Source organism: Geotrypetes seraphini, chromosome 12 (genome assembly GCF_902459505.1).
Source record: "Geotrypetes seraphini chromosome 12, aGeoSer1.1, whole genome shotgun sequence".
Classification (NCBI taxonomy): Eukaryota; Metazoa; Chordata; class Amphibia; order Gymnophiona; family Dermophiidae; genus Geotrypetes; species Geotrypetes seraphini.
Window position 1 is genome coordinate 49269123 of NC_047095.1, and position 12041 is coordinate 49281163.

At 42.6% G+C, this 12041-nt stretch overlaps 1 protein-coding gene across 8 annotated transcripts in view; it reads left to right on the forward strand.

Annotated features, from left to right (window-relative positions):
- Positions 1 to 12041, forward strand: part of DOCK7 (dedicator of cytokinesis 7) — a 287050-nt gene that overhangs the window by 254991 nt on the left and 20018 nt on the right. For 5 of the 8 annotated variants that reach the window (XM_033917242.1, XM_033917240.1, XM_033917243.1 and 2 more), the window contains 4 exons: positions 333 to 525; positions 4968 to 5111; positions 6456 to 6587; positions 8638 to 8652. In XM_033917242.1, the coding sequence (XP_033773133.1) occupies positions 333 to 525; positions 4968 to 5111; positions 6456 to 6587; positions 8638 to 8652 (484 nt within the window). The remainder of the gene's footprint in view (positions 1 to 332; positions 526 to 4967; positions 5112 to 6455; positions 6588 to 8637; positions 8653 to 12041) is intronic. The other 3 variants (XM_033917241.1, XM_033917245.1, XM_033917248.1) reach the window with 1 other exon arrangement.

A 12041-nucleotide genomic window follows, 5' to 3' on the forward strand; every position in this document is an offset into this window, starting at 1 on the left:
AAGTGGATGGTGTCGGGGGAACAAAGTTACGCAGTCAGCATTCATTTCCTGCACCAGGCTCCTAAAATTAGAGGAGTTAATTGCAGCCCTAAATTTAGGTCCTTAAGTTCATCTGAAAATAGGTGCCTAGATTTAGGAATTTGACTCCTGTTGAATCCTGGCATCTATGGACTTGTATGTTGTGCTCATTGTTGTATTGGTCTTCTGCTGTATTGGTTCCCTGCCTGGAAGTTTTGTATCCCTTCTCGTTTAGAGAGAAAACATCCCTTTCCAGCTAGGGAGCACCACTTCTTGTAACAAGTGGTTCTCTGTGTGCTTTCCTTCATGAGCAGAATTGCCAAGGGGTACCAGACATCTCCTGACCTGCGCCTGACCTGGCTACAGAACATGGCAGGAAAGCACTCGGAGAGGAGCAACCATGCAGAAGCTGCACAGTGCCTGGTCCATTCTGCGGCACTGGTGGCCGAGTATCTCAGCATGCTGGAGGATCGCAAATACCTTCCTGTGGGATGTGTGACGTTTCAGGTAAGAATGGTAAACTGGTTACGGGAGATGGATTACACAGCAGAAGGATCAAGCGATGGTGCACTTTCAGCAAAGCAGTCACCAGGATGGTTTAAAGCAGTGATCTCAAACTCGCGCCCCCCCCATGTACTGTTTTGAGGCCCTCTGTATGTTTATCATAATCACAAAAGTAAAATAAAACAGTTTCTTGATCATATATCTCTTTAGCTATAAATTATAATATTATTATTATTAAGACTTAGCCAAAAGGAATGATTTATAAACTATAAAGAGTTTTACCTCATGCAAAATTGTCATTTCTTTAATAAGACATTAACTATTTTTTCTGAGGCCCTCCAAGTACCTACAAATCCAAAATGTGGCCCTGCAAAGGGTTTGAGTTTGAGACCACTGAACTAAAGGAAATGAGCATGGCACTGCAGGGAAATGCCTAAAAGTGTGAACGGGTGCTTCTCTAAACTAGGCACCTGTATTAGTGTGTCCCTCACATGCGTAAATGTAGAGAATACTAGCACTTATGAGTGTAAAGTGCACACTTTTCGCACAAAATGCCAATAGGGTGCCTAAATGCTATTCTGTAAGTTTGTAACTTACATAGCGCAAAGAAACGGTTGACCCTTGTTGCTCCACAAAAATAAAAGTCTGACAGGAAAAAAAAAAAAAAACCCTCTGTGGAGAAGGTGATGTTTCAAGATGCAGGCCTTATTAAAAATACAATCCAATAATCCACATGAAGATATATCTGGGACCCAAAACGTTGGGGACTATGGACCCAACACGGTCCGTGTTTTGACAGTGCTGTCTTCCTCAGGGGTCCCTGGAGATCCTGATACAGAAGCTCGTGGATTAGAGACTAAAAACAATCATAGGCGTAACTCTGTGCGAATGAGAAAGTCCTCAAAAGCGGGAGGGTGTATTTACTGCAAGGTGGTGTATAGCAAGAATAAGTCAAACATAAGCAATAGACAATTACAGCAGTAAAAATATTCAAATTACAATGAAAGTATGGCATAGTATGCTACATAACGTCAACAGAATACATGGTAAAGCATTCTGATAGGCAGTACAGGGTATAACAAAGATGGAGCATATAGATAGATAAGATGAAGTAGCGGGAGTAAAAAAATAAAGGGACTGATTTAAAGAAGCTACATATGGTGGGACAGTTACGGCTGTGTTCTGGCCAGTTAAGATTTAAAAAGTTATTGAAAACGCAATTGTTTGTTACGGCATTTTTGTGAGCGGTCCAAGGTTTTCAGTGGGTTATTTTAAAGAGTAGTTTTTAAGATTTTGCTTTGAAACTTGATGTTTAGTCCTAAGTTTTTATGTTTGTATTCTGTAAACCGCCTAGTTGTAGATGGTATATAAATTTTTTAAAATAACCCCCCCCCCTCTTTTTTACAAAACCGTAACATGGTTTTGTTTTTAGCGCCGGCCATGGGGGTAACAGCTCTGACGCTCATAGGAATTCTATGAGCGTCGGAGCTGTTACCACTGTGGACGGCGCTAAAAACTGCGCTATGGTTTTCTAAAAGGAGGGGGGAAATAAAAATATGAGGTCAGAAATGCTGCTTGAGAATTCTCAGCAAGGGTAGGAGTGGATAAACATGTTTATTTGTTTACTGTAGACACTATGGGCCGGATTCTATAAACGGCGCCTACGTTAGGCGCCTCAATCATGGACGCCTTGAGATGCCTAACTGAAATTTGTATACAACTTAATTGCTTTTTTTTTAAAAAAATAATCTTTATTCATTTTAAAACACTTTCAATAAGTGAGAACAACATAGATTATACATTTAACACTTTAGACATCACTTATAATTTTACAAGATTCATACAGAACATTACCCTCCCCCACCCCTCCTAATCTTTACCATTAAAGTAATTATAAAATTTATCATATGTCCATACATATTTTAAACATAAGTTATACATATGATTAATCAGACTTATTTATCAACCTCAAAAATACCACCCTTCTCTCCTATTATCATCTGTATAAATAATCAATTAAAAGACCTTATAATCATCCCCCCCTTCCCCCCTCCCTGGATGTGCATTTTATCTAACATCAAAAATCATAACTATAATAATTCTACAAAATACGACAATGGGCCCCAAACTAAGTTAAAGTTTTTTGTATTCCCTAATAAATCAGCGTTCCTTTTCTCATATTTGTAAATTAGAAATAAAATGTAAAGTTGAGACGATCCCAGTTTTTCCAGTTTCGTGCAATCATTTGTATGGCTGTACTAGTCATAATTAATAAAAGACATCTTTCAGCATCTATGAGACAAACATGGTTATTTTTATTGCACAGAAATTTTTGGACCCCAGTTCGGTTGCAAAAAAATAGATAGTTCTAGATCAAATAGATGCTGGCACTGTCATGCTGATATAGGGACTTTAAATCATCTGTTATTTTTTTATCCGCTGATATTTAGCTTTTGGAAGTCAATTTGGGGACAAATAAATATAGTCTTAGAATCGGATATTCTATTAACATACGAAGCAATAATTTGTGGTACTATTTTACATATTAAACCTACTCTTGATAAATTTAAAAGCCGTCTTTTCTTGATTTTAACTGGAATTGCGGTTCAAATGATCACAAAAAATTGGAAAAATCATGACAGGTTAAATTATACATTTTGATGGACAAATGTATGTACAGTGGTACCTTGGATTACGAGCATAATCCGTTCCAGGAGCATGCTCGTAATCCAAAATGCTCATTTATCAAAGCGAGTTTCCCCATAGGAAATAATGGAAACTCGCTTTGATAGGTTCCCACCCTCCACCCCCCCCAAGGCCAGCAGCGCTGCTCCCCCCCCCAACGAGAACCGGCATTGCTCCCCCCGAAGGCCCCCCCCACGAACCGGCACCCTCCCCCCCGCGATCCGGCACCCCCCGCTGCCATTGGGCACCCCCCCGCCGCGACCTGAGGTCCCCCCAACCCACCCGATCCCTCTTCTTACTTTGATGTAGCCTCCGCACCTGCACCAGCATGTCCTGTGCGTTGGTGCCGGTGCCCGAAGATCTGCCTCCTGTGCTGGGCCTTGAGCATGTGCGCATGCTCAAGGCCTGAGAGTTCACGTTCGACGTGAGAGTTCACATTCGACGTGAACTCTCAGGCCTTGAGCATGCGCACATGCTCAAGGCCCAGCACAGGAGACAGATCTTCGGGCACCGGCACCAGCACAGGACATGCTGGTGCCGGTGCGGAGGCTACATCAAAGTAAGAAGAGGGTTCGGGTGGGTTGGGGGGACCTCAGGTCGCGGCGGGGGGGTGCCCGATGGCGGCGGGAGGGGAGTGCCTGATCGCGGGGGGGAGGGTGCCGGTTCGCAGGGGAGGCGCTCGCAAATCGAGGCGCGCTCGGTTTACGAGGCACCAAGTTTGCAAATGTTTTGCTCGTCTTGCAAAACACTCGCAAACCGGTGCACTCGTAAACCGAGGTACCACTGTAATACATATAGATATGAGAGAGTGAATGCTTAGGGTTTAGTGTTTTATTTAACAAAATATGGAGTCCATTGGCTTTATTTGCTGTTTCGCATTAAAAAATAATATATTGCCTTCTGAGTTTTTTCATTACACATCTGGATTGGGATAGAGGGGGTAGGATAGGGGAAGGTACTGAAAAATGGATATTAAATCTTCATATTAAAGATGTTTAGTATTGTTAATATTAATAATTGTTGGAAGGGGGTTGGGTATAGTTATGATTCTATAACATTTGTTTGAAATAGTGTATTATTTGTAATATTTTACTATTTTCAATTAAATGTATTATACTATTGTAATTTAATAAAATAATAAAATGTTTAAAAAATAAAAGACGTCTTTTATATTTATCTAGGGGATCCTTGCTTTTTTGAAATGGGTTAAATGGTGTGGTAATTGACCACGCCTTTAAAATCTCATTAAATTGATAGTTTAGGTTACCTAGTGACACTTAAATCTAGGCGCTGCCGTTGGGGGAGGGGTGCAACCCCCCACATTATAGAGAAAACAGAACTTTTCCCGAAAAAAATCGGAAAAAGTTCCGTTTTTTTCTATAATGGAGGGTTCCAACCCTCCAACCCCCACCCCAACAGCAGCGCGAACACGATGCAATAATGCAGTAAAGTGGGGGGGGGGGTTCCCCACTCACACCCCGCTTCGGAACTCTTTAAAACGAAGTTTTCCCGTGGCGCGCTGGTGTCTTGTGCTGGATTTGTCTGCCCTCCATTGTCGGGGCGCTGGTGTCTCGCGCGCGACTGTCTACGAACCTTGGCAACCACGCGGAGCATCGCCTACAAGTTAAGCGCCTTTTATTGAATCATGCCCTCTCGTAGAAAAGTTGACTGTGAAGAGCGTAGTGTCCTGAAGGACGTTGTAGAGCAGGTAACCAGTGCTTTCTCACTTAAATATTCCAATATAATTTGCGTTTCCACAGAATATTTCCTCGAATGTTTTGGAAGAGTCTGCAGTTTCAGATGACGTCGTGTCACCAGATGAAGAAGGCATCTGCTCGGGAAAGTACTTCACAGAGGCAGGACTGGTGGGATTACTGGAACAAGCAGCAGCATCTTTCTCTATGGTAGCTGCATTTACTATGACTGTGTTCCTCTAGGTTTGACAGGGACAGTAGAATATTCTTTACCAGCGGTCCTTCAAACTGCTGTAATTTATAGGACCGTCATGGTCACCGGAAGGCCAAAGGGTGGCTGTTGTACAATATCCCGTATTGTTCACAACTACTGTGTTATCCACACCCTACATTTTCCTGCCATACACTCCCCCAGCTCTTGGGGCAGCCTTAGGTGCACCACTCCAGCACTCAGACAGGCCCAACTTCTCCCCCACGTGCTCAGCCATAAGAACATAAGAATTGTCATCTCCGGATCAGACCTTGGGTCATCAAGTCCGGTGATCCGCACACGCGGAGGCCCCACCAGATGTACCCTGGCATAGTTTTAGTCCCCATATCACTTTGCTTCTAAAGGGAGATGTGAATCTAATTTACCCTTACCCGTATCACTCTATGCCACTCTTAAGGAGATGTGCATCTAGTTTACCCTTAAATCCTAGAACGGTGGATTCTGCAATTACTTCCTCTGGGAGAGCATGCCAGGTGTCCACCAATCGCCATGTTACACCACTGTCTCATACGTCATCCTCAAATAAGTTCCACCCCCTCCCCTGCACTATTCCTGCATGTCCTCCTGCCCTCGTATTCGCAGCGTCCCTTCAACTAGTCATATAGTCCCACACTTAGGGCTCCTTTTACAAAGGTGCGCTAATGTGTTTAGTGCACGCTATAGTGTGCGCTACCCGAAAAGCTACTGCCTGCTCAAGAGGAGGCGGTAGAGGCTAGCGCATGGAGCATTTTAGCGCGCATTATTCCACGCTTTAAGGCCCTAATGCACCTTCATAAAAGGAGCCCTTAGACTTCCACCCATCTTACCAGTGAAACACACCTTTGTATAGCGCATTGGGGGAGGGGGGGCGCCTGAGGAGCAGCCGTTGATCGCAGTTCAATCACACATCCTTTTCAGAATCGCAGCTAGTTTTCCTGACAGACGCCTTAAATGTAAGTCAGCATTTTGCAAACCTACATTTAAGGCATCCGTCTTGCATCTATGTAAGGACACTTAAGCTCGCTCGAGGCCACTTCTGGGTGAAACCACACCTACGCTCCGCCTTGGGCGTGCTTAAGCATCCCTATGCATCTCAGTAGATGCACTATAGATTCCTTCCTTGCAGGCATCCTTCCCCGCAGAATTATTTCTGAAAACACGTGTTCTGATTGATTGCCAGATGGCAGTAGGATGTCTACCACGAGCGGTTTGAGAATCAGACCCTCAGTGTCCGGTCACTTATTCCAATTTTGTTTACTTTCTGAGGCGGGACATTTAAAACTCTTAATTCTGCTTTTGTCCAGGCTGGCATGTATGAAGCAGTAAATGAAGTTTACAAAGTGCTTATACCTATACATGAAGCCAACAGGGACGCCAAGAAACTCTCCACAATTCATGGTAAACTTCAAGAAGCATTCAGCAAGATTGTTCACCAGGTACTGTGTCCCTGATTTGTACCTACAGTCTGAACCTTGATGCTTATATTAATGAGTCAACCTAATTCTGGCCCAGGCAAGAAACTCCTAGTGAATTGGCCGCAGCACGGTTTTGAATGTCATTAAAAGGATAATGATCAGCGAAGCACACATGCCTAATGGTCCACATACACTTGTAAAACAATATGAAAAAAGCAAAAAGAAAGAAAGATCCCTCAAATGTTTTGAAGTTAGCAGCTTTTAGGGTAACTATAGAAAAAATAGCTAGCTTGAGTAAACTTATCCAGCCATATTGTTCTGTTTCCATTTAAGAACTGAATTGCTGACAAACCTCTTTTGCTTTATTTGTGGTTACGATTTGTACAGTGTATAACAGATGTACAGACACATGGAAGATAGTATAACACAGGGATCTCAAAGTCCCTCCTCGAGGGCCGCAATCCAGTCGGGTTTTCGGGATTTCCCCAATGAATATGCATTGAAAGCAGTGCATGCCCATAGATCTCATGCATATTCATTGGGGAAATCCTGAAAACCCAACTGGATTGCGGCCCTCAAGGAGGGACTTTGAGACCCCTGGTATAACAGGTAATCAGTGTGTCAAGGCCACACAGATTACCTGTTTATAGCCTACTTTATAAAGACAGATAGGTGCTTAGATAGCTTCATAAAATACTAAGCCCAAAGTAGCAGGAATCACGCAAGAGTTGAAACCACATCAATTTACGTCTGCTCGGGAAAGGGGGGGATTGGTACATAAAGTGCATGTGTATTTTATGAAGCGTTGCCTGTAAATTGTGACACTGCCTGTACTCTGCCCTTAGGCCACACTTAAGTACGCCTACACGTAGGCTGCGTAAAATGATGTGTTTTGCTGGCACCGCACGCATTGTTACATGCAGTTCAGTAGAGGCCTTTTTTTATGCACAAAAATCATGTATGAAAAGATAGGGGGTAATGTTAAAATGTCATTTTCATGCGCCAATCCTCTTAAATAATTGCCCCATACATAGAAATCCATTGGGTGTAGGCATGTTATGGGTGGAATTTGAGTGGGGCATGGACAGAGACAAGATTTACTGTGTCTCTTCTATAAAATACCTGTAATCATGTACATGTGTACATGTATACCTTCTCTTGAGTTGCTGTAAATGGACATAGATTCATTTGCCTATGATTTCTGCTGGATTTCTGATAGTATTTTATAAAGACACTATAGAACAGACAAAATATAGGCACCGATTGTAAAGTAACCCTCATAATGGACAATTGTTTACGTTGTTGCTTGAAGGTTACATAGCCACTAGATGTTATTTTGTTTAAACTTGATGCAAGAAACTGATTTGTAATGATTTATAATTTGGACAAATCACTAAAATTATTAACTGTTGCCTCAATAAAAGTTTACTGTTGGACCTGACATGGGCCATGTTTCGGCATACTACGCCTTCCTCAAGGGTCCAGTGGGTTTTTTTGTTTGCACATTGTGATGCACTTTGACCCTCTTCTTCACTTGATTATTCAGTGGAGGGCCTGCCATAAATCTGTGTTCACACAAAGTCAAGAATGGGGAGGGAGGGTTATGTTTGGAAGCTCTTAGCTTCCTTTTTTAAATTCTCTTGTAGTAATTCTAACACCGTTCCTGATCAGAATGGCCGGACAAATAGCTGTGTCCATAGTCCATAATTGCTACATTTTAACCCAGTAGAAAAAGTCCGTTCCTTCTATATTTGGACCGGATTAGAAGTGTTTCCAGGTCGGCCTATTTCCAAGTTGACCAGCAGGACGGCCACTCTCCTGTGCCATGTTCACAAAACAATCAAGACCCTTTAAACAGACATGGAACACCGATTTCAAAAGCTGAATATTTGGAGGAAGCCATTTTGATAATTCTAAGTCACAAGGAAGGGTGTTGGTGTGCATGATTCTACCATAGTAAGTGGAGCACATTGAAGTACATGGTGCTTTTTACTGGTTGACCTTGTTTGGTCCTTCTGAGTTTTCTTTTTAAATTTTCTGTGACATAGCATTTTTACTTTTTATTATACAGAGTACTGGCTGGGAGGTAGGTAATCTTTTAGTTAGTAAAGAACACTAATAGATCGGATTCCTCATGCCATGCTTGGCCCACATGTGCAAGCTGTGGGTGTTCTGTTGCTGTTTGCTGTGTACCAAAATTCATTAACCAAAGAAATATATATATATATATTTAATTACCATTGCTATATTTGAAAATATAGTTTGAACAAGTTACAGGCGGTGCATGGATACCAACCCATGTTCCACTAATAAGATTCTTTGGTGAATGAGTTACTTTTTACCATCACTAGTACTCTGTTTTGTACACCTTGGTTTGTTTTTTTTTTTGTTTTGGTTCTGTCTTTTCCATCAGCAATGCCATGGAATCATGCCCTAATACAATTTTTCCACTCCAGCCACAGGGGTCGATTTAAATGACGATGCTCAGATGGTTAAAAAAAAAAAAAAAAAAAGTGGATCTTTTGCTAAAATAACTGGCAGCTGGTGTGCCACTGAAAAATGATCTGCCTTTGGCTACCCAAGAAGATATGGGCTGCATATTTAAGACATGGTTAAATGACAGCTGTACTTCAGAGTGTCACATTCATTTTACTTACAAAACGTATATACTTTTGGGTTTCACCGTAGAAGAAACTCGCGTCCCTACAGTATGCAGCCCGAGAAGCGCTCAATTTCTCTGACCCCCCCAAAATGGTGCCAGGAATTAGACCTGTGCATCTTTCTGTGCTACCGCAGGAGCCAGCCTTCAGCATCCAGAGCCTACAGGTCATTCGTGTTTCACAGCAAATTTACAATTTTCGTCCTGAAGAAGGCGCTATTCGGTGCTGCTTCTGTTCTTTTGGACGGCCCGTTTTGCCATCAAAAATGCTCGGCTTTAAACCTAGAACTGTGTGTCGTCTCCAAAATTCTATTAAGTGCTAGACCGGGTCAGGCCGATGATATGAACAGTAGGTCTTGCCGCAGCACGGGTGGCAAGTAAGATTGTGACACGCACACCTTCACCGCTGTGCTGCCGCCCGCTGATCCTTTAACTCCTCCGCAGCAGGGTTACAGCAACCTGTGAGCATCTGTTGTATCAATCAATTTGATACTAAATCGACCCCTGACGTGTAGCTTCTTCATCGGTTATGATTTTAACACCATGCATGGGAAAGTGCACCCTTGAGTTTTTCTGCTCCTTTGCTGTCCGTCACTGGCCCCTCCTGAACTCTTTGCCTTCATAGCTGGCAGGTTTTTTGGTTGTTTTGTTTTTTTTCTGCATGCTTATTTTTTTTTTTTTTTATTTGATTTAGCCTTTTTTCTTCCTCTTCCCAATTTTAAATGCTTTAATTGATGCTCACATTTGTTGTGTTTTTTGCTGCCAATTGCTGCTTATTTGTTTTGGAATTTTCCCTGATTAAAATACTTTCTGTTTTTTCCTCTCTTGCCCTGGTTGCTGACCCTCCTTCCCCACTTTTACTATTGTCTGTTGTGGTAAGTTCCTACTTTGTGGATTTCATTATTTTTTATTCTTGAGGAAACTCCCCCCCAAATTCCATTTGATCAAAAGATCTGTGCCAGCTGGAGTAATTTTTACCTTTGGGAGAATACGGGAAAATTGTGGACACTTGTTTAAACCTAGAGCTGCTATATTCAGGCCTTGCTGCCCAGGATATTTCTGAGGTCATTAGCTGCCTTCATAATCAAACATCCTGTTTCTATTGTCTCTGTACTGTAGGAGCTTTTTAATTTACATTTTTCATCTGGGTATCAATTACTTTCCCAGCTGGCAAAGCTTAATTTTTATTTTGTGCAAGAGAAAAACCATTTAAAACTTTTTATCTTGATAATACTTGGAGGTATTTACCATGCAGAGTAATGATCATCAACCCTTCATAACTCATAATGGCTGTTACCTGCTCTGCCTAGTGTTCATCTTTATGCTATTTCCTCCCCAAGCCCTATTATTTTTTTTTGTCTAGAAATAATAGGAAAATAAATGTATTTTAATGCCTCCCCCTTCATACTATCCTCACCTTTTTCCGCTGTTTCCTGAAAGGGTTTACAGAATTTTTGTTGGTATAGAAGACCAAGGAAAAATGACCACACATTGCATATTCTTGTAGAGCTGTATTTTATCTGTGAGGTGGTTATCACAGCTGCTTAATTATGCTAAGATAGATTTGCTTTGAGCTGCTACCCAAGGCTTCATTGTGGATTTCTTTCTCCCTAAAGTTCAGGGGGAAGGTAGTGTTGGCAGAAGGTAGTGTTGGCAGAGCACCCCCACCTCCGGCAGCGGTGGGGGTGCATGGAACAGTCTCAGGGCGGCAATTCACATGCACAGCCCTCAGCCCTGCCAGTCCCTTGCTCCGGACAGGAAGATGACTTTGAGGGGACGGGGCTGGCGGAGCCAAAGGCCACACGCATGTGGACTGTGACTCCGCAACTGCTCCATGCACTCTTCCCCCCAACTCCCTGCACCGGGGCAGATCTCCTCCGCTAGCCCAGCCTTGGTATGTTAGAGTGTGCTGGATTTGCATTGCCAGGTGTGAAGAATAGCAGTTTTGCGTCTCCCCGTTTAGAACGTCATCATAAAGTTGGGTGGGGAGGGGAAGCAGGGAGAATAATCAGGAAACAAACTTATCAGGCAGTGAGTGTATTATTTCATTATAATGAAATTTACTCTTAGAGTTTGCATGTTGTATACCGCAAGATAAGAGCATTTAATTTAAAGAAAAAAAAAAACCAGAAACAGGACTCAGAACATCTTGAAAAACAGACTGTTATAATGTAGAGGTGAATCCTGGTTTAATCCAAATCTCAGGCTTTATAAATTTCATACTGCGAATACACTTAAGAAACAGATATTTTAGAAATGTAACTATAATGTTGAAGATCTGGAATTTTCTGTATTTAGAATGAGGCACAGTAGCAAATTAAACACATACCCAGTGGCATAGTAAAGGGGATGGTCCACCTCCACCTCTCTGCCATACTTATGCTCCCCCGTACCTCTTTAAATCTTTGCCAGTGCAAGCAACTTCTCTGGCCTGCTGCTCATGGCAGCCTAGTTGCCTTCCGAAATCACTTCCGGGTCATGGGGCCAGGAAGTGACAGAGGGAAAGGCAGGCCGTTGAAGCTGCTCATGCTGGTGAAAATTTAGAGAGAGTACGGGGGGAGGGAGGGTACAAGTGTGGCGGAGGGTGTGCCAACGCCCTGGGTGCCTCCTACCCTCTCTACGCTACTGCACATACTCAAATTTTATGCATTATTCTATAATGCCACCACTGTTCCCTCTAAGCTGAGTGGGAGTCCTCCATCTACAGTTTTGCCAGCAGATGGTGCTGTTTCATTATCACATTTTCAATAGTGAGGGATAGGCATGCTCTGCAGGACCCCATGGAACCTGTCTGTCATTAGCAATGAAAAACACAG